Source organism: Mesoplodon bidens, assembly GCF_964165515.1.
Source record: "Mesoplodon bidens genome assembly, chromosome: 5".
Lineage (NCBI taxonomy): Eukaryota > Metazoa > Chordata > Mammalia > Artiodactyla > Ziphiidae > Mesoplodon > Mesoplodon bidens.
In genome coordinates, this window is record NC_138161.1 from 145,233,773 (window position 1) to 145,252,869 (window position 19,097).

Here is a 19,097-nt window from a genome sequence, read left to right on the forward strand (position 1 = left end):
AAAATCATTGTTTCATATATTTTGTCTGTCTTTTGATTGTTTCCAGTGAGAAGATAAATCTGATGACCGGAAGCTAACATCTTGGGTCTTTGTTTTTTCATTTAACCATTTATTTGTAGGGGACACTGGTCTGGGCCCATGAGTGAGAACATTGGCTTGGACAGGAGTGCTGTCTGGTCTAGTTAGTATTCTTTTTTTTTTTTTATCTTTTTTTGCGGTACGCGGGCCTCTCACTGCTGTGGCCTCTCCCATTGCGGAGCACAGGCTCTGGACGCGCAGGCTCAGCGGCCATGGCTCACGGGCCCAGCCGCTCCGCGGCACGTGGGATCTTCCCGGACCGGGGCACGAACCTGTGTCCCCTGCATCGGCAGGTGGACTCTCACCCACTGCGCCACCAGGGAAGCCCTAGTTAGTATTCTTGATTTTCATCTGTGATGTTCATACAATTAATTATATAAACGTAAATTTGCTGCATGATTTCTGCACTCTGGACTCTTTGCAAGAACTTTCTGCTATCCAGCTCTTATTACAAGCTCATCATTAACAACTAGTTTGGTCTTGTCTTATGAATACTGAGAATTGTACAGATGATCGCGTTAGCTTTTTTTTTTTTTTTTTGGCTCTGACCTCCAGAGAGCTCAGGCAGGTTCTTAGTCTGACTTTAATGATCGGGTAATATATTTTAAAATGTATGTCTGTGAACAAACTTTTTGCTCCAGCCTTCCCTTTTTAGCTTATTTATCCTTTCCCTCATATCCCTCTCAAAATTCTTAGTTGCAAATAAGAGAAGTCTACTCTCACTCTCCAGCTGATTCAAGCAGACAGTGTATCAGAGCAATGACTGGGGAGCACAGAGTCTCTGGGAGGGTCAGAGTCAGAGAACCAGGCTTGGAGCAGCAGCCTGAGTCACACCAGGACTGGTCCAGGGGGAGACACAGTCCCTCTGCTGGGTACTGTCAAAGGCTGATGTTGAAACCCACATCAGAATCCAGGGACATCCCACACCTCACTAGATTCATGTCAGTCATTTCTGGTGAGTCTCACGTGAGCATCTGATGGGAGAAGTCTACGTAGGATGCCTACAACAGAGCTGCAAGGGAGGCTCTTGCATTGGGGAGGGTGGCTTTAGACCTCCCCAACACAGTAGGGGCATTCAGAGGAATTGGGCAGCTATCCACTGTTGTTATTCATCGGTAGCTACTGTATCCTGATAGTATTTTAAATAATACAGTCACCAGTGATCCTTTTGTGGGGGAAAAAAGGAGAGGGTTAACCCAGGCTATCAGATGAGTGCAAGCACTCCTGTGCACAGCAGTCATGCCAGCGCACAGACTGGTGCACCCTCCCTGGCCTCTGTGCCCCTCCGCCCTCCCACCAGAGCAGACAGCGGAGCACAGACCCTTCTTGGGCTCTCAGGGCTCCAGGCTGGTGGGGGTGGGAGTGGGAATGGGATGAAGTGTTTGAAGGTTAGCGGGACCCGAGGGTCAGAGGGACTCCGCCCACAGCTGGAAATGAGCCCCTCCCTTGGTCCTTTTATCCAGCTGCATTTCAGGCTTGGTAAGCATTGTCACTCGCCTCAAACTGGAAGCAGCCCTTAAAGACCCTCTAGCATGACCTCTTAGCTCAGTGAGTGGCAGAGGTGAGATATATGTTGGTGGGGGCAGGGAGTGGATGACACCCCACAGCCACTGACCCAGGGCAGGGTTTCCTGGTATCACTGGGCTCAGAGCAGATGCGGACAGTTGGAGGGCAGTGGGGAGGCGAGAGCGTCGGGGATGGACCAGGCTCCCAGCTGGAGCAGGAGGAAGGGCCTGGGCCGGACCAGCCCCGACCACTGTCCTGCGGCCCCTCCTTCCGCTCCTCCCCCTTCCTCCCTCCTCTGTTCCGTCTTCCCTGGGTCCCCCGGTGAGGCCCAGGTGACTGAGCATCCTCTGGCAGAGGGAATTAACACACTTAATTAAAGTGTCCAATTAATAGCTTCGCATATTTCTTAATTACCGCCTGAGTCTTCGGGGGGATGGTTTGAAATGGGATTTTCACGTGTTTCCTCATTTAGCCTCTGGTGGGTGAGCCAGCTGGCCCCTCAGGGCTCAGGTAGGAGCTGACAGAGCCCTATTCTGCAGCCGCTCTTCTGAGCATCAGGTGGCAGGGTGGGGTGTGCAGCCGGAGCCCGGCGCCCAGCCCCCACGCTTCTCCACCTTGCAGGAGGGGAGGGCAGGCCTGGGTTTTCTGGTCTGTGAAAATAGAACAAAAGGAAACAAGGATCAGACGGATGAAGCTGGTGTCTCCACAGGGCCTGGGGGCTGTGCACCTCATGGTCAGGCCAGGAATGGGGGACTTTGTAGGCAGGGAGGTGCATGGGACTGGTGGAGCCATCTCCCCAGGCCCCTGCAGAGCAGGGATACTGGACCAGGAGGGGACTGGCCTCCTTCCCAGCATCAGGATGAGGGCTGGGCCCCTCCGTGGCAGGCCCTTCCCAGCACTCCCCAGCATTTCCCATCTGTGTTCTGGAAACTGAGCTGATGGGACACCGGAGTTAGCTGGGCCCGTTGTAGGAACCGGTTGCTGGTCTGAGCCCTGGGGAAGCAGATTTGCCTTTTCAGCCCCAGGGGCCACCTTGTGACAGCTTCGGACCTTCTCTGACCTGGGCAAGCTGATGGGGCTATGGGCCAAGAATGCAGAGACCGTTTCCCTGGCATGGGGGCTGCTTTCCTAAAAACACAAGTGTCTGAGAGGTGGGCAGCCCGCCAGGGCAGCCTAGAGATGGCAGTGAGGTCTGACACATCTTTCCTGCCTGCCACCCTGGGCCCAGCTCTGTGACCCCGAGGAGGACCGGGGGGACCCCACTGACCATTCAGCAGCGCCCCTGTGCTGGTGTGGGCAGCAAACCTGAGTGAGCAGCTGGGCACAGATTGTGGGGCAAGGCTCGGGTCTGGCTCGGTGGCGGGGGGGGGACCCCAGGGGTGGGGCACACGCTGCCAGGTCTTGGCACACCCTCTGCCAAGTCTCCAGCGAACTTCTTGCTCTCTGCCTCACATGTTGCCCCGTTTCTGGCCCTCACGGCAGTCTTTCCACCTCCACCCTCACCCGCAGTGGAGGTGACAGGGCGGAGGGGGGTCCTTCCTGGAGCGAGACAGTGTCGGAGTGGGAGTCTGGGGGCTCACAGCCCACTCAGCTGTCAGCCTGTGGCCCGGGCACCAGCCACGCCCGGGAACTCTCATAGGCACTGACCCCAAAGCCCTGGGAGTCTGGCTTCACATGGCAGCCATGGTGAGATGTGGGTAAGGGACAGCTGTGTGCAGAGGACACCTCAGCCTCACATCACCAGACCCCTCAGGTCCCTCTCCTGGGAATGCTGTCCCCCTGATGCCTCGTCTTCACCAATCAAGACCCAGCCCAAATGCCACCGCCTGCAGGATGCTTCTGCAATTCCCCAGCAGAGAGTGGCCTTGCCTTTTGGTTGGCCTCTCGGTACCCCCTCTCAAGTTGCCTTGCGTCTGAGGTGTTTGCACCTGAATCTGGCTCTGCCACTGGGTGAGGGCTGCTGTAAGGCAGAAGGACATCTGCTTCTCACCATGAACTCTGGGCCTAGCCTGGGCCCAGCACAGAGTAAGCCCCCACTGGGTGTTTGGTGAATGAGTAGAGAGGCCTCACGTCCTCTGCAGCTACCTAGAAGCCACTCGAATGTACAAAAATCTATTTACCTGGGGCCTGCCACTGAGATGGGGACTGGGGCCCATGGGAGGCTGGTGGAGTGAGTGGCCACCATGGGTGAGGTCCAGGTGGGTGCTGCTAGCTGACTGTGAAGGGCCACCTTGCACTGGTGGAGCTTCCAGGATGTGCGGAACCGAGCTCATCGGGACAGTCCATGGGTTTGCAAGACCTCTGGGCCCGAAGCTTAGATGTGGGTAGGGAAAGGGCTGTTCCGTGGTGACGTCAATCATGGAAAATAAGCTCAGATCCTCAGCTCCTGAGGTTGAATGATTATTACCCATCATCATGTAATGATTTTTTTCTGAATGTTGTGCTGGTATTTGTGCTTTGGTCTGACAATTTTAAAGAAAGCTTTTATGGGTGACCTGAGTCCAGAATGATGACTTGGTGTTTGCTCCTTGTCCAGTTCGCTTGGGCTTATGGAACGGTCCCATCGTGTGCTAGTCACAAAGCCAGGTGTCAGGGAGGCGTCCTGGGCTCTCCTCTGAGTCTGACCGGTTACTAGGTCCTGTCACCCTCCTCTGCTCTCCACGTCTCCCCAGCGCCACTGCCTTTGCTTTAACTGAGATCCGCCATCCCTCGCTGGCTTCCTGCCCCCAATCTGGCCCCTGTAGGCCCTTGCCCCCTTAGAAGTGTAAGTTTTTTTCCTAAAGCACAGAACTGTTGCTCTGATTACCTAGTACTCTATAACAAACCACCCCAAACTTAGTGGCTCAAGAGGATGAAAATATTTGCTTTGCTCAGGAATCTATAATTTGGGCAGGTCCTAGCAGGGAAAGGGTGCCTGTGTTCCACTTTGATGGCTCCAGGGCTGGGACTCGAGTCATCTGAAGGCTCGCCCACCCACAGGTCTTCTGGCTGTTGGCTGCTGGCTGGAGGCCTCTGTTTCTCGCACGTGGGTGTCTCCATGTGGTTCTCCCACGTGTAGGCTGCCTTGGGCTTCCTCACAGCATGGCGGGTGGGTTGAAGGGCTAGCTTCCAGAGTGTGAGGGAGCTGGAGCCCTCCAGACCAAAGCTGTGCTGCCTTTTCTAACCTCGCCTTCGAGTCACACACGGTGCCATTTCTGCCACGGTCACAGGCCCACAGATTTACCTCTGGATAGAGTGTCCGTGGTACATTGTAAGAAGAGCACATGGTATGGGGCATATTTTGTGAGCCATCGTGGCCATTATGAGCTGCCACACCTTTCCCACCACCTCTCTGCTTAAGACCCTTCAGGAGCTCCTGCCACCCCTGGGAGAGAATCGTGCTCCTTGATGTGGCCACATGGCCTGGCCGTCTAGCCCCTGGCCCACTGGGCTTGCCTCTCTCTGTCCGTCCCTCCCCTTCCTCTACAACTGGCCCCAGAGATGGATTTTGGTTTAAATCAACTCAGTGGCCACAGGTAGCTTCCCTGAACAGTGTTTGTCGTTTACCCCTCTCCTTACACACCTGGTCTGGCCCCATTTTCCCTGAGACAAAGGACAGGGGAAATGACCTTGACCTTGTTGCCTCCCATCTCTTTGCAGAAGCTTTTTATCTTCCTGCCTGTATGCATTTGCTCCCACTGTTCCCTCTGCCCGAAGTACCCGGTCTCCTCTGACCCCCCCTTCCCACAGTTCAGCAGCTGCCCTTGCAGCCTTCCTGATGCCCAGCCCCCTGGGCCCCCGCCTTTTGTGATCTCCTGCTTTGCTGCTGGTCAGACCTTCCCATAAACCAGCGCAGTGTCATTCATGAGGTGAGGTCTTTGGCGTCATATCTGGTTTTATACGGCAGCTCCACTGCTTCCCAGCCATGTGACCTTGGGGATAAGAACCACCTCACTGGATCATGATGAGGATTAATGAGGAAACCTAAGAATTTCCTGTCTGGCGCTGAGCAGAATCCCAGTAAGAGTTAGCGTTTCCATTCCTTCTTTCTAGAGGCTCCTAATAAGTGCTCAGGAGTGAATTTTCTCACCCTTATTTGGGTGAAAGAGGGAAAATACATCTCCCTGCTTAATCATGTGGGATTAAACCACCAGAAGATTATAAGAATATTGCTGAGCCATGAGCAGAGAGAAAAAAGCTCAATAATGATTGCCTGCTTTTTTTTTTTTTTTTTTTTTTTTTGCGGTACGCGGGCCTCTCACTGTTGTGGCCTCTCCCACTGCGGAGCACAGGCTCCAGACGCGCAGGCTCAGAGGCCATGGCTCACGGGCCCAGCCGCTCCGCGGCAATGTGGGATCCTCCCGGACCGGGGCACGTACCCGCGTCCCCTGCATCGGCAGGCGGACTCCCAACCACTGCGCCACCAGGGAAGCCCTGCCTGCTGATCTTTAATAAAATCCTTCCAGTAGAGCTGAATCTCTGCCCTGGGAAAGAGCTCCACGTTGCTGCAGTGGTGTCCGAGGGCAGTTGTTAGAAGGGCAGTGGGACAGTATGACCTTGAGAAGAGGGCTGTGTGGGGAGGACGGCCCTCCCACAGGCTGCAGGGGGCCTCAGGAGGGCAGGGGGCCTCAGGGGGAGGGTCTCCCACCCCTCCCCCCGCCCAGCCTGTCTGTGCTGCTTGAATGCGCTGCCCTCTTGGGCCTCCCCTTGGGTGGCCCAGTGGTGGTGCCCAGTCAGTTGACGGCTGCAGCTGTCGCGCTGCTCTTTGCGGTGAGACGAGAGTGGCCAGGTAGGCAGGCTCTTCATACCCAGGTTCCGGCACCTTCCACCCAGAGCAGTTGTTGAGGGTGGGGTGTGGGGTCAGGAAGTGCATGGGGCGGCCCCGTTACCCAGCCAGCTCCCTTCTGTGATGCCAGGGCAGCAGTGGGCGAGGGGCTCCTTTGTAAATCTCTGCCTCAGGGCCCTAGGGACAAAGCATGGGGGCACCTTTCCTGCTGTTGGTGCTGCATAGTGTTGCCTGGGCTCTGCTCTGAGGGCTGGTTGGTCCCCTGCAGGCTGGTGAGCCCCACCCTGGAGCCCCGGGGCCATGGGTCCGGGTGGAGGCCTGGCTCAAGTTGGGGCCGGGGCAGGACTCACCAGCCATGGTGTTGTTGCACACTTGCCTGCAGTGAAGGGTGCGCACTGAGGCCGCGGGGAGCACGAGCAGTTAGAGGCGTCTAAGCAGGGAGGCCAAGCTGACAAGTCCAGACAGGGTCTGAGCCATGTTGTCCTGGCAGCCATGGAAAGAATATGGGTGGTCTTGGGGAAGCTCTGGGGCAGGGAAGAGGAGGGCTTCTGCTCTGAGAAATGAGAAAAAGCACCTAGAAGAGTGGGAAGAAATCATCCCCTTTTGATAACGAGGCTGTCATTCAGTCCAGGCCTCAGTTGGGGTGCGGGGCCCCAGGTGTCCTAACCCATCCATCCTTGCTTTGCTGAGCCCTCCGTTTGCCCAACCCGTGCCTGAATTCCCAGTTTCTGGCCTTGCAGGTTGGGTCAAGCACTGCCTGAGTAGGAAGAGGCCCTGCCTCCAGCCCATCCCAAGGAGAAGGTGCCTTGACTTGGCAAGGCTATCCCCAGAGCTCCGTGACATCTACAGTGGTGGCAATAGTGAGCCAGCAGAATCCTGAAACCCAGCATGACCCAGAGACGCTGAGGAGCGTCAGGGCTAGGAGCTCAGTCCCTGGTCCGACCGCCTTATCCTGGCCCTGCTCGTTTCCCCCTGTATAAAATGGGGGTGCATGAGCACCAGCTTCAGGGTTGGGGACCAACCAGGGCGGTCTGAAGGGCTTAGTACAGCGTTGCTGCAAACACAGAAGTCCTGCAAGCTTCAGGTGGGCGGGTGTCCCGTCTCCTCTGTGTACTGCTGTGTCGTGTAAATCTGTGCCTGGCACAGCCTTGGGGTGTGTCTGACGCGCTCCGTAAATACAGGGTTCAGGTGTTGCCTGTTACGGTGACTGTGAGAAGGCTCAGAAAACATTGGCACTGGCCAGGACCCCACACCTAACAGTGCCTCCTGCACAGTCCCAGGACACTACTTGTTTCTTTGGCATTTTCTCCTGCCACCTAGCAGTCGCCCTGCAAGCCACTGTGAAGCCACTGGCAGTGGCTGGCGCCTCGAGAAGGGGAACTGTGCAGAGAAGCCTTGCAGGGCTTTCTGATGTCTCAGCTCCTCCGTGGACCCCCTGATCCTTTAGTGGCCTTTGGGGGATTCCGCTGTCTCTCCTCCCGGCCTGCTCAGCTGCCCCAGGGGAGAGCCCGCTGGAGGAGAGGACCGTGTGTCCCTTTCGCCAAGGTGTGAGGTGCTGTGTGCCACCACAGAGGGGAGCTTCCAGCGGGCCCTGCAGCACCTCTCTTCCCGAGGAGGAAGGAACTTTCCATTGTCTCTTGGAAAAGGAGGACGCCGTGCGCTCCCTGAGTTCATTCTCCTCCTGCTGGCTCGGGTTGCTCCGCTTTTCACTCTGTGGTCAGTCCCCTAAGCCGTTCCCAGCCAGGCCTTTCTGTGGCCTCAGAGCCTCAGAGCCGATCCTCCAGGTGTGGGAAGCCCCCACTTCTCACCTTCGTGTGAGTTTAAGTGGAGATTTAAAGCAACTGGAGAGTACGTGACAGATTTAATTTTTATTAGACGCTCAAAGGGCAGTTGTTTCCAGGTAAACTTACAAGAGATCCTGGGTGTTATTACCGCTCACCCCAGAGATACTGAGAAGAGAAACGAGGCTATTCTGACACCAGCAGGTGTACTGCAATTCAGTCCTGGCGCTACCCACTGTGAGCTGGTGTCAGACTGCCCAGGTTTAAGGGCACAGTCCCCAACTAGGTTGCCACCCACCTCAGACACAAGCTGTGAGTGGGGTCCCCAGGAGCATCCACACTTCTGACCAGCTGGCTGCAAATCTGGGGGTGCCCACGAACCTCCTCAGGTTCCATAATTCACCCGAGTAACTCACAGAACTCAGGAAAGCACTCTACTTAACAATTACAGTTTTACTCTGTAAGATACAAATCAGGAACAGCCCAATGAAGAGACACGAAGGGAGAGGTCTGGGAGGGCCTGGAACCGAGCAGTGTGTCTTCTCCCGTGGAAGACAATTGCGCTTCCCTTACAAGTGCTGGCTGTTGGGAGAGGACCGCACTCACCTGGTGCACTACTGAGGCTTCCGAGCTGGAAGAGGACCTTCCCCAGAGGAACCCCACTGGGTTTCCCTGCTCCGTCCAGGCAGTGAGCAGCCACCCTTCCAGGCCCAGCCCGTGGACATCCCGTCCGAGAATCGGGGAGAGGCGGAATGAGAGCTCTTGGGTGCTGGCTCTCTTGCGTTCCCTGCCAGAGTTATCTGTCTTCAGCAGCCCGGAGCACAAAGGGCTCTGAGCCAAGCTCAGCTGGTCCGGTCCCCCTCTGAGCCTCCCAGGGCCATGGCAGAGACTCGGGGGGGACGGAGTAGCACTCCCTGCTGGGCCTGACCTAACAAATATTCCTCTCGCCCGTCCTTCCTACCCAGATGCTCACAAATGCTGCAGCAGGCATTTCCGCCACAGCCAGGCCTCAGGGGACCTGCACAGGGTTCGGTCAGAAGCCAAATCCTGCAATTTGGGAAATTAGCAGCATTTATGGGATTCCCAGGTTAGCCATACCAGTGGGTCTCCGCTGGAGATGTTACTGCCCCTTAGAGGGCATTTGCAAATGTGCAGGGGAGTTCAGGCTTGTCACAGTGACGGGGGATCCTGAAGGCGTTTACCCAGCAAGGTCCGGGGATGCTAAACATCCTGTGAGGAGCTGCACAGTCAGGCACACGTTATGAAAAATAGTCCTGCCCAAGAGAGACACTGGGGAATCATTTACTTCCCCTGCCCCCTGGTTCCTTGGAAAGCCACCTTCGTCATCAGTGCCCAGGCTGAAATAAAGGAGCATGTCTCCATCCTAGCCTGTGACCAAGGGCAAGGCAGTATTTCTAGGTGAGCGTGGGCCCGTGTGACAGGAGCATCTTGTAATGCACACACTTGCTCTGATTCTTCATGTATGGCTCTTGCATCAGTTGGGCTCTTATGGGTCAAGGAAGACCTGGATTTGGGTGGTAAGAGTTCACAGGGCAGGGGAGGCCTCCTCCTTGGAGCCTGGCGGGAACGCCCCTGCAGCCCACCCAGTGTACGCTCGGCCGCCTCTCCTCAAGGTCCCTCTCTGGGGGTCCCACCGCCCACTTCTGTTTCTGCATCTCATCTTTTCCTCTGGGCTTTTTTGTTTCGTTATCTGTTTTTGTCACGTGAAATGTGTTCAGAGGAGCCTAGCTCGGATCACGGCTAAACCCCTGTCTTCTTGTTGTTTTACAGTCGGGAAGACTTCTCTGATCACGCGGTTCATGTATGACAGCTTCGACAACACGTACCAGGTGAGTTCCTTGGTCCCTGCCCCCCACCAAGGCCCGCGGTGTTTGCAGCCTTGACAGCCACCTGGACACCATGCCAGCCTCCCTCCCAGGGTTGCTGATGCTAGGATGAGAGTGGGGCACTGCTGGGACCTAGGGCATCCATCTTGCCTTGGAGGAGCTTCCCATCCGCACACTGGTCCCAGCCCGGTCAAGACCCTGGGCCCTTCTGAAGACCCAAACCTCAATAAGGGAAGTGTTTCCAGTAGAGAAAGGACGCCTTTCAGTCTGTGTTCTGTTGCCCCCCATGGCAGGTGTAAACCATGACAGTGTTTGGTTTCTTGGGGGCATCATCACGTGGAGGAGGATGGGCAAGAAGCAAAATGAGGGATGTGAAAGGTCAGTAGGAGAACTTGCTCCTGCAGCGTGGCTGTGTGCTGGACGTCCGTGAGTGCGCACACACACACACCCGCACACACACGCACACACACACACACACGGTCGCTGGGGCACTTCCTTCCCCGGAGAGGCTGGTGTGATGGGCCTACACTGCTCTACATGGGCAGGAGGCTGGACAGAGTGACCTGTGTGCTCCTGGCTCTCAAGGGTGGTCTGGAATCAACCAGAGGCTCCACGTAGCCTAAGGCTGAGCTCTTGAAGGTCAGTACCATTTCACTTTCCTGTCACCACTGATGAGCAAATGAAGTGAATTTCCCCTGCAACTAAAGCTGTTATCACAAGGCACCAAACTTAATCATTTCAACTATTTTTAAGAAAAAATATATTGATTTCTTCCTTAAGACAGACACAAATAATAATTCGATTTTCTACGCCAGTGGGTTCTGTGAGATAGTCGTCCCAAGGAATGTTAGTAGGTGTTATTTGAGGGAAAAAAAGGCAGGGAGAAGGGTTCGGGGCACGAAAGTAAATCTACTTTTCTACTGCAGGACTTCTCAGGGCCTTTTACTACATCAGTGTGGTTTTGATTTGCTGAAAGAGAGATGTAGTGTGCAGGATCTCCCAGACGTATTTGGTCATGGAATCCTTTTGTCATCGAGTCCTCAAAGGATAAATATTTAGAGAACACACTGGGGACTGCTGTGCTAAGTGGTCTCCCACCTCCCGGGACCTACAGAGCATGCAGAGCACAGCCCACTGCGGGTTACAGTTCTGTGTCTACTCTTTAGTCTGTCTGTCTCGCTCCGGACCAGTCAGCATCTTTGCCTCGTACACAGCCCCTTTCTCTGCCTCCCTCTAAATCCCTACTTTTCCTCTGCTGTCATGTGAAATACCAGATAACTAGTGGACTTGGTAAGAACTGACGGAAGGGTGAGGACATGGGGCCCCGAGTGAGGTACACAGCCTTGGACATCTGCTCCGGGATGATTATCTCAGCCACACTTTGTCTTGCTTGGTACAGGCCAGGCTCTGTACCGCGGCAGGCTCGCAGAGCCCTCTCCTCACTGTAAGGGGAGTCCTACTGCATCGCTTTGCATCCGAATCACAGCTCTAACTTCAGTTCTTAAGTCCGACTTGGTATTTGCATATTTGTGTGTGTGTGTTCATGTGCATGTGTGCGTGTGTCAATGAATGATCTCACAGATACTGTTTTGATTATTTGATTTTTCAAATATTAAGTTACTTATAATACTTCTTGTGGATGTCCCATTGATAATAAGTGATGCTCTTGGCTGCCTGCTGTTCTTGGCAGTGGTGGGCCGTAGAGATGGCCTCAGAGCCTTTGCAGTGGTCTTCACTGGTGTGGATCAAAGCCTCAACTCCTCCCCATGTCGTTTGAGTCTCCAGTGTCACCTCCTACGGCCCACTGCTTGTCCCATATCCCATGGTCCAGCGGGCCTCCCTCCCTGCTGCTCCCCACTCAGTGACGCTGTCCCACTTCCATGCCTTGGCGCACGGTGTCACCTCTGCTGGAATGCCCTTCCCTCTTCTCTCCTCTGCTGCGAAACATTCCTCTGACTCATCAAGGCCCAGAGCACGCGTTTGTCTGTGGTCAGGACCCTCCTCATGCTCTGCAGCCCTCCACGGCTCCATCTTCCCTAGCACACTGGCCTCAGGGCTCCTTTGGCCTCCCAGCCCTACAGGAACTCCTACTGCTCTGGCTGCTGGATGGGCTCTCAGCTTGGCTGAGGCCAGGACCCCTCGGATCCACCTCTGCATTCGTGGGTCCAGAACAGGGCTTGCCCACAGCTGGTGTCAGCTGGTGTCAGAATCCACCACAGTGGCTTCAAGAGGCCCTGTCTGCCTTGGTTTTTAGAGTCCATCTGACTGAGCGGCCACAGTGGCCCAGTGTCGATGTCCAGTGTCCTGGCAAAAAGTGAAGAAAGCCCAAGTCCCTCCCCACTGCAGGCTTTGCTGACTTTTTTTGGCTGCAGGTGGAATTTCTCTCCCAATACCCTCTAAGATGGTAGTTAGGCTGGGAGGCTGGGGCTTCAGTTGTGTGCGCACACAGGCCCATTTTCATGAATTCTCTGGCGATGGAGAGGGGGGAATGTTACTTTTTCTTAACATGGTGGCAGAGGCACTTGGGAAGTAGACAAGATGCCCGAGGGCCCCGGGGGATGTTCCCAGTTGTGCCCCCTCCACACTGACCACTCCCCAGCACTGCCCACAAATACCCTGTGACCCAACCAGTACAGCCCAGCAGAGCGCCCCTGCCCCCGCCCCCGCCTTCATTAGCTGAGGTGCCCAGAAAGTCCCCAGGACGGATCCACCGCTCCACCCCTCCCATCCTTATGTGTGTCTCTGGCTCTCTCTCCCGCCCCCCTCCCCTATTCACTTATTCTGACAAGGGATGTTTGTCAAGTGCTTACTCTGTTTGCAGAGAAGTAGGAGAAAATGACCTGGCCACAGAACCTGGCCCTGCCCTGAGCCGGGCGTGGAGGGTAGAGGGGGTTCAACCTCACCCTGGGTGGCAGCGAGTCCTCCCTCTGTCTGGGGCTGAACATGCCCGAGGCCCCAAGGAGCTGGCATGAGGACCTGGGCACGCAAAGCGTGGTTCCCCGCCAGACCTCTCCGGGGTCCTGTCCGCCTGGCAGGCCCAGGGGAGATGCCGCCTTGTTGACCTGCGGCCTTGGGAGAGCGGGTCTCCTGCCGCCTCCTGCCTGGCACTTCCCCTGCACACATGTGTACCTTGTTCTAGTCTTGACATGTGCATTCCCCAGCCTCTCACCACCCACCTGTCACCCCATCTAAATCCACTCACTTAAAGAAGCAAAAAGTCAAGACTTACAGCCTGGTGAGATTCACGTCTGCAACAATTCTCTTGTATAAAATCCCAACTAAAAAATGTCTTTCAAAATGTACTAAGAAGAAACCCCTGGTACCTGCGCCGTGATGAGACGTGGCCCTCTCTGTGGGCCAGACCCCCTTTCCTCTCCCAGTGGCCAGTGAAACCCCCCTGTGGACCTGGCCCTTGGTCCACCTGTTTGAAACCTGCAATAGAACCAGAATGGGAGGTTTCAGGCCCCCAGGTGGTGGCTGTGGGTGAGAGGGGAGAATCTGGGAGCAGCCCTCTTCCTGGGGTTTCTCATGGGTCCCCCATCTTGGCTGCACATTAGCATTACCTACTGGGGGGATGACTGGAGATGCACAGGCTGGGTCAGGCATTAGCATTTTTAAATCTCAGAGGTGACTGAGATGAACTGATAATCAAGGCTTGAGCCCCCAGCCTGTCCCTGGACCTCCCACCACAGCACAAGTTAGGAAAGCAGCCCAGTGGGTCCTGGCCCGCTGGGGCTTACCTAGCTGCTCCTGGGAGTGTCTCTGGAGGACTGCACTGGAGCACTCCCTGGGTCCCACGGTGCCTCCGGGAAGGGGACAGCATGGCTGTGTCCACTGTGCCCTCACAGGCCGAGGGACTGCCTGAGTTGCTATTAGCCCCTCAGTGATCTGGGGGCTTTCCTCTCTCCCCGCTAGGTGTGTATTAGTTTCCTGGGATGCTACAGCAAATTGCCACAGACCAAGTGGCTGAAAACAACAGAAGTTTATTCTCTCACAATTCCGGAGGTTAGAAGTCTGGAGTCAGCAGAGCCACGCTCTCTCCAAAGGCCTGGGACAGAATCCCTCCTGCCACTTCCAGTCATTGGATTTAGGGCCCACGCTAAATCGTGGATGATTTTCATCTTGAAACCCTTAACTAATCACATCCACAAAGACCCTCTTTCCAAATAAGGTCACATTCTGAGATTCCAGGTGGACAGAATTTGGGAAGAGGACACTCTTCGACCCACTACACAGTGTCCCAGCACCTCCCAGTCGGATCCCACTGGGGACCCCTCCAGGCTCCAGGCCCCTCTGGTGCTTCACGTGCTACCGGCCCAGCATCTGACCTGGGGAAGCCATTTCCCCAGGAGCCTATCTGGCAGCAAGTCTTTTTGTTCTTACTGGGCTTTTCAGAATGATCAGATGTTTCTTTATGTAACATTTGTAAGTTGATTTAATAAAGTAAATAGGTTTACTGGGGCCTGGTCATTGATGCTATGGAGCGGCCCATCTGGCTGCTCAGCAGCCCCCAAACCAGCGCCTGCCCCACCCCCGACAATTCACCCTGCAGCACAGGTGGCCTTTCAGGGGAGCCGAGCTCCCGCTGGGTCCCACAGCAGCACATCCCAGGTGCTCAGGGAGGGGGCGTTTGTGATGACCATGGTGTGTGAGGGGTCATCCGCGTGGGGCTGGACGCTTTGAAGTCTCTCTTTCCGGGGCAGCGAGTTCTGCTAATGCTTGTCCAACCAGACTCAGGAAGGTGGTCTGGAGGCTGCCAGGCTTGGGCAGCCAAGCCCCACACCTAAAGTGTCTCCACATCGCCTTCACTGGTGGGCCTGAAGTGGGCCACTGAGGAAGAAGGACCTGGGGACGGGTCAGGCCAGAATGTTCTCCTTGGGCGCCCAGCCTCACACGCGTGGGCGCTGCTCCCTGGTCCCCTGTGCTGCCGGGGCCAGGGAAGAGGAAAGGGATGGGGACTTGGGGGTAGGTTGCTGATGGCACTGAGCACCTTTCTGTCAGGGGGTCACTGTGAGGAGATGAGTGAGCCCACACAGCGCCCACAGCAGCCAAGAGAGACCAGGAGACAGGGTTCCCTCTGATAGGTGGGGAGGTGCCCGGGGCTCCACCTTGAAGAGGAGGTGCAGCCGGTCAGACAAGAGTGGATGGGTCGGCGCGCCGGGTCCAGGGGAGATGCCTTTTGTGGCCACAGCATGGAGCACTTGGTCAGCAAGAGGCAGGAGATTCAGAGGAGCCACATGGCACGCTGCAAGGGCACCGGGCAAGGCAGCTGGGCCCTTGGCCTACGGGGTGCCCGGCGCAGCCTCCGTCCCATCTGCCAGGGTGTGTGTGCACATCGTACTGTGCTGGGCACCCAGCTCTGAGGGCAAGGTCCGGTTGTGGGGTGGCCAGGCTGCAGCTCTGCAAGGACAGATCCTGGCCGGTGGGCGGGTAGAGGTGAGGGGGTGGGCCTCACGTGGCCGCCCCCCCCCCCGGGGCGGGGAGCATGGTCTGCGGCTGGAGCGCTGACGTGGGGCTGAGGCTCACGTCGTAACCAACACTGCTGTCATTGTCCAGGCATCTCCCTGCGCACCCTCCCATTCTCCCAGCCTACATTAATGCGTGAAGCTCTGGTCCTTGGGGGCGTGGAGCTTCAGACAAGGCAGGGATCGGTGGCTGTTCTAGTGGGTGTGGAAGGCTTCCTGGAGGAGAGGGTGGGAGCTGAGTGGGAAAGGGCAGGGAGGATCTGATGCCACCACGTGGGAGGGAGGATTACTACGCTGAAGGAGAAGCCTTGGTGGGAGCCCCAGGTGCAATGATCCAGTGCTGCGCATGCGTGGGGGGCGGTGCCGGGGCGGGCTCTGCCTTTTTGGAGCGGAAGGTCCTAGTGGGCCTGTGGAGGGGCTACTGGCCGAGCTGCCTTTTGACTTTCACGGCCTTAGGCACTTCTGCCTTCCAGGGCACTTTGCTCCTTCCTTCATTAAAAAGCAATATATATATATATATATATATGCACAAATATATATAATGTATGTAAATTATATTTTATAACTGTATTGTTATAAAGATGAAGACAATACAGGCTGGATTCATTATTATATATCATTATTATTCATTTTTTCTTTTGATTTTAAAAGAAATTAAAATTTAAAAAGTTAAACAAAACAAAACATTTTTCTGAGCCTCTAAAAGTACTGTGGGTTCCAGGGTCTGTGCCCGCTGTCCCAGCGGGTAAGCGGGCCTAGTTGATGAGGCTGTGGAGGCCCTCGGAACTCAGCGGGGCTCGAGCTTACGGGGCGGGGAATGGAGAGCTATTGTGGTTCCTACGGTGGGCACCGATGGGATCAAAGACCCCAGAGTTTGCAGGAGACAGGCCTGTGGGCCCCGGCCAGGGCAGGGACGGCAGTTGCAGCAGGGCCCGCAGACCTGGATGCAGCGCTGGGAGTGGAAGGGCGGGGCAGGGGAGGGAGGAACGTCACTGAGCCGTCATGCAGGGCTGCGTGGGATGTGAGTGAGGGGCCCGGGCCAAGCCTGGGCCTAGACACACAGGACAGTGGGAGGGGCGGGTGGACAGAGTAGGCCTGTGGGGTGCAGAAGAGGGCGAGGAGTGGGCCCTGGGTTTCTGTCCAGACACCCCAGAAGAATATCGGTGCCGTCAACACAAAGCAAAAAGAAAAGTCGAGTGGGAAGTGAGAGTGGAACAGCCAAGTGAAGATGTTTGAAAATGGCTGTTACGTGGGTGGGCCCAGGAGACGCTGGAAGGATCCCCAAGAGCTACTGAGTTTTCTGGGTCGGACTGTAGAGAGCAGGTGGAGGGCCAGGAGGAGGGTCCTCTCCCCATAGAATCCAAGATGCCACGTATCCCCAGGTGGTGTCCAGGTAACCACCTGGCACCTGGAGAGACAGGGGCAGGATCTTCCACCCCTGTCGAGGTGGTCAGAGTGGGGTCACACAGAGGAGAAAGAGTCAGCACATCCTCTTACATCAGCTCTTTTTTTCTCCTCCAAAACAATGCTGCATGCAGAGGCCTGGGTTCAAATCCCACCTCTGTCACTTAGCTGAGAGATTCTGGGCCAGCATCCCAGTGTCTTAGTATTGCATTTTTTAACCTGGAAATTATTTGGATGGCATTTAACCCCTGCACCACCTAGACCAGTGGCCTCAAACTTTAGCAGTAGGGATGTGGTTAATTTGTATTTAAACCATAGCTGATGGAGGTCTTAAAGCCTAGATGATGGAAAATTATAGGCCGGAAATACTGTTGATACAAATGTGCATTACCATGCTCTACATAGAGAGCGAAGCAAACCAACAACTCCACAACAAACGAAGCTGGTAATGATGAAGTGAAGCTGACAATAACTTACTAACATAGTGTTTTCATGGGACCCTGCGGGCCTCCCAACCATGCTTGCATGTGCAGAGCTCTGGCACTCTGCCAGATGCTGCCAGGGCCCCAGACTTCTGGCAGAACACTGGACTCCATCTTTGGTTAGCTCTAGCAACATGATGATTTTATCATATTAATGCAGTAGAGTTCCACCTTTCGCAAACATTAGGTTCTGTGGTCAAAATGTGAGGTGACACTCTTATATAGTGAAATGCCCCTGAATGCCAGGCAGCTTGGCAAGATGACCTTGCCCTCAGACACCCACTGGGGCACCACCAGTCACCCAGGTGCTCCTTTTGGACATGTACCTGGGACTGGTCTGAGGGCAGACTTGCTGTAACATCTTTTCTTTCCCTCCCTCCTCTCCCCTGCGCTTCTCTCCCTCTCTTTTGTCAAGCATATTGCAAATTAGGTATGAAGTCAGCCTCTAGTAGAGAAACCTGACTAACCTGGCTTAAACAAGGAAGGGCTTTGGTTTTTCAGGTGGGAGAAGTCACAGTAGGACTTGAGGCGGCCCAGCTGCCCAGTGATGCCATCAGGCAGGTCCCAGACCCCTGCTGTCATTCTATTCTGCCTTCTTGTTCTGTGGGTTATCTTCATGCAGCCTGGCTCCATAGGTCACCTCTGCATTCAAGGCAGAAAAAGATAGCAAGAGCTTCCCTAGAATCCCCTTCCCCTCCAGCAGACTGCAGCTTATGTCGTATTGGCGAGAGCTCAGTCATATGATCACCATTATCCTCTAGAGAGGCTGGGAAAGCAGCATTTCACTTTTACAGTTTCCAGGATGGCAAGGGAGTAGGAGGTTGCCAGTTGGTATTGGGTGAGTCCAATAGCACCTGCTAGCGTTCATAAGTGAAGGGGCCCCATCGCGCAACTCTGACCCAGGTTTTAGTAATCCTTCTTAATTCACTTCATAGGTTACTCGTAGATAGCTCTTAGATGCCCTCAAAAGTCCATCCCCCAGAACATCTTTCTCCCTAAGAGATGAGGGGAGGGCTGATGCATTGCATCCAATTGTGAGCCTGTGGGAGACCTCTCAGGGAGCTTCAGGCCACACATCCCTGGGCATCTGTGTGGCTTCTGGAAGGATTGACTGATTTTGATGACATTTCCCCCCTTGTTTAAAGTTGTAAGGTCCATATGGTTTGGTTGATGTTTCAGAGCACAGTCAGGAAATAAAAAAGCAATTGATAAATATTTGTATTGGGTGGTGACTGGCATAAGCCACTCCCCATTGGGAGGAAAGTGGCCGCAGGGACTGTGTAGACTTTGAGACTGAGGCGTCTGAAAGAATCCAGGTACCTGCGCTGTGGCCTCCCAGCCAGCCACCCCTCCTCCGCAGCACCTGGTTGAGCTGCTGGCAAGGCCAGACCGTGCCGGCGTGTCTTCCAGAGGCTGTTGTCTCCTTCCCCCACAGCATCCACTTGCTGGTCTGAATCCGTAAGTTGTGCCAGCTTCATTTTGCATGCTCATTTGCATGTCTTTACCCTGATACTCTCATCTGATGGTTGGTGGTACCGAGCACGAACAGCAGCTTCATTGTCAAGGGCTTGTCATGCCCAGCTGCTTTCTGCCACTTGGGGATGCTTCCCCAGCCACCGGCCAAGGCCTGGCCAAGGCCAAAAGAAGACACACATACATTCCTTTTCATGATTCTCTTCCAGAGAAGAGAATCTTGAGTCAATTCATGCAAATTACCATGCAAATTTCCACAGCACACTTTATCACTGTGTCTTGTCAGAATGTGGACG

General features: G+C 55.1%; 1 protein-coding gene across 1 annotated transcript in view; it reads left to right on the forward strand.

Moving 5' to 3' along the window:
* Positions 1 to 19,097, forward strand: part of RAB6B (RAB6B, member RAS oncogene family) — a 55,726-nt gene that overhangs the window by 17,594 nt on the left and 19,035 nt on the right. Inside the window, exon 2 of the mRNA XM_081234744.1 lies at positions 9,922 to 9,980. Within this exon, the coding sequence (XP_081090870.1) occupies positions 9,922 to 9,980 (59 nt within the window). The remainder of the gene's footprint in view (positions 1 to 9,921; positions 9,981 to 19,097) is intronic.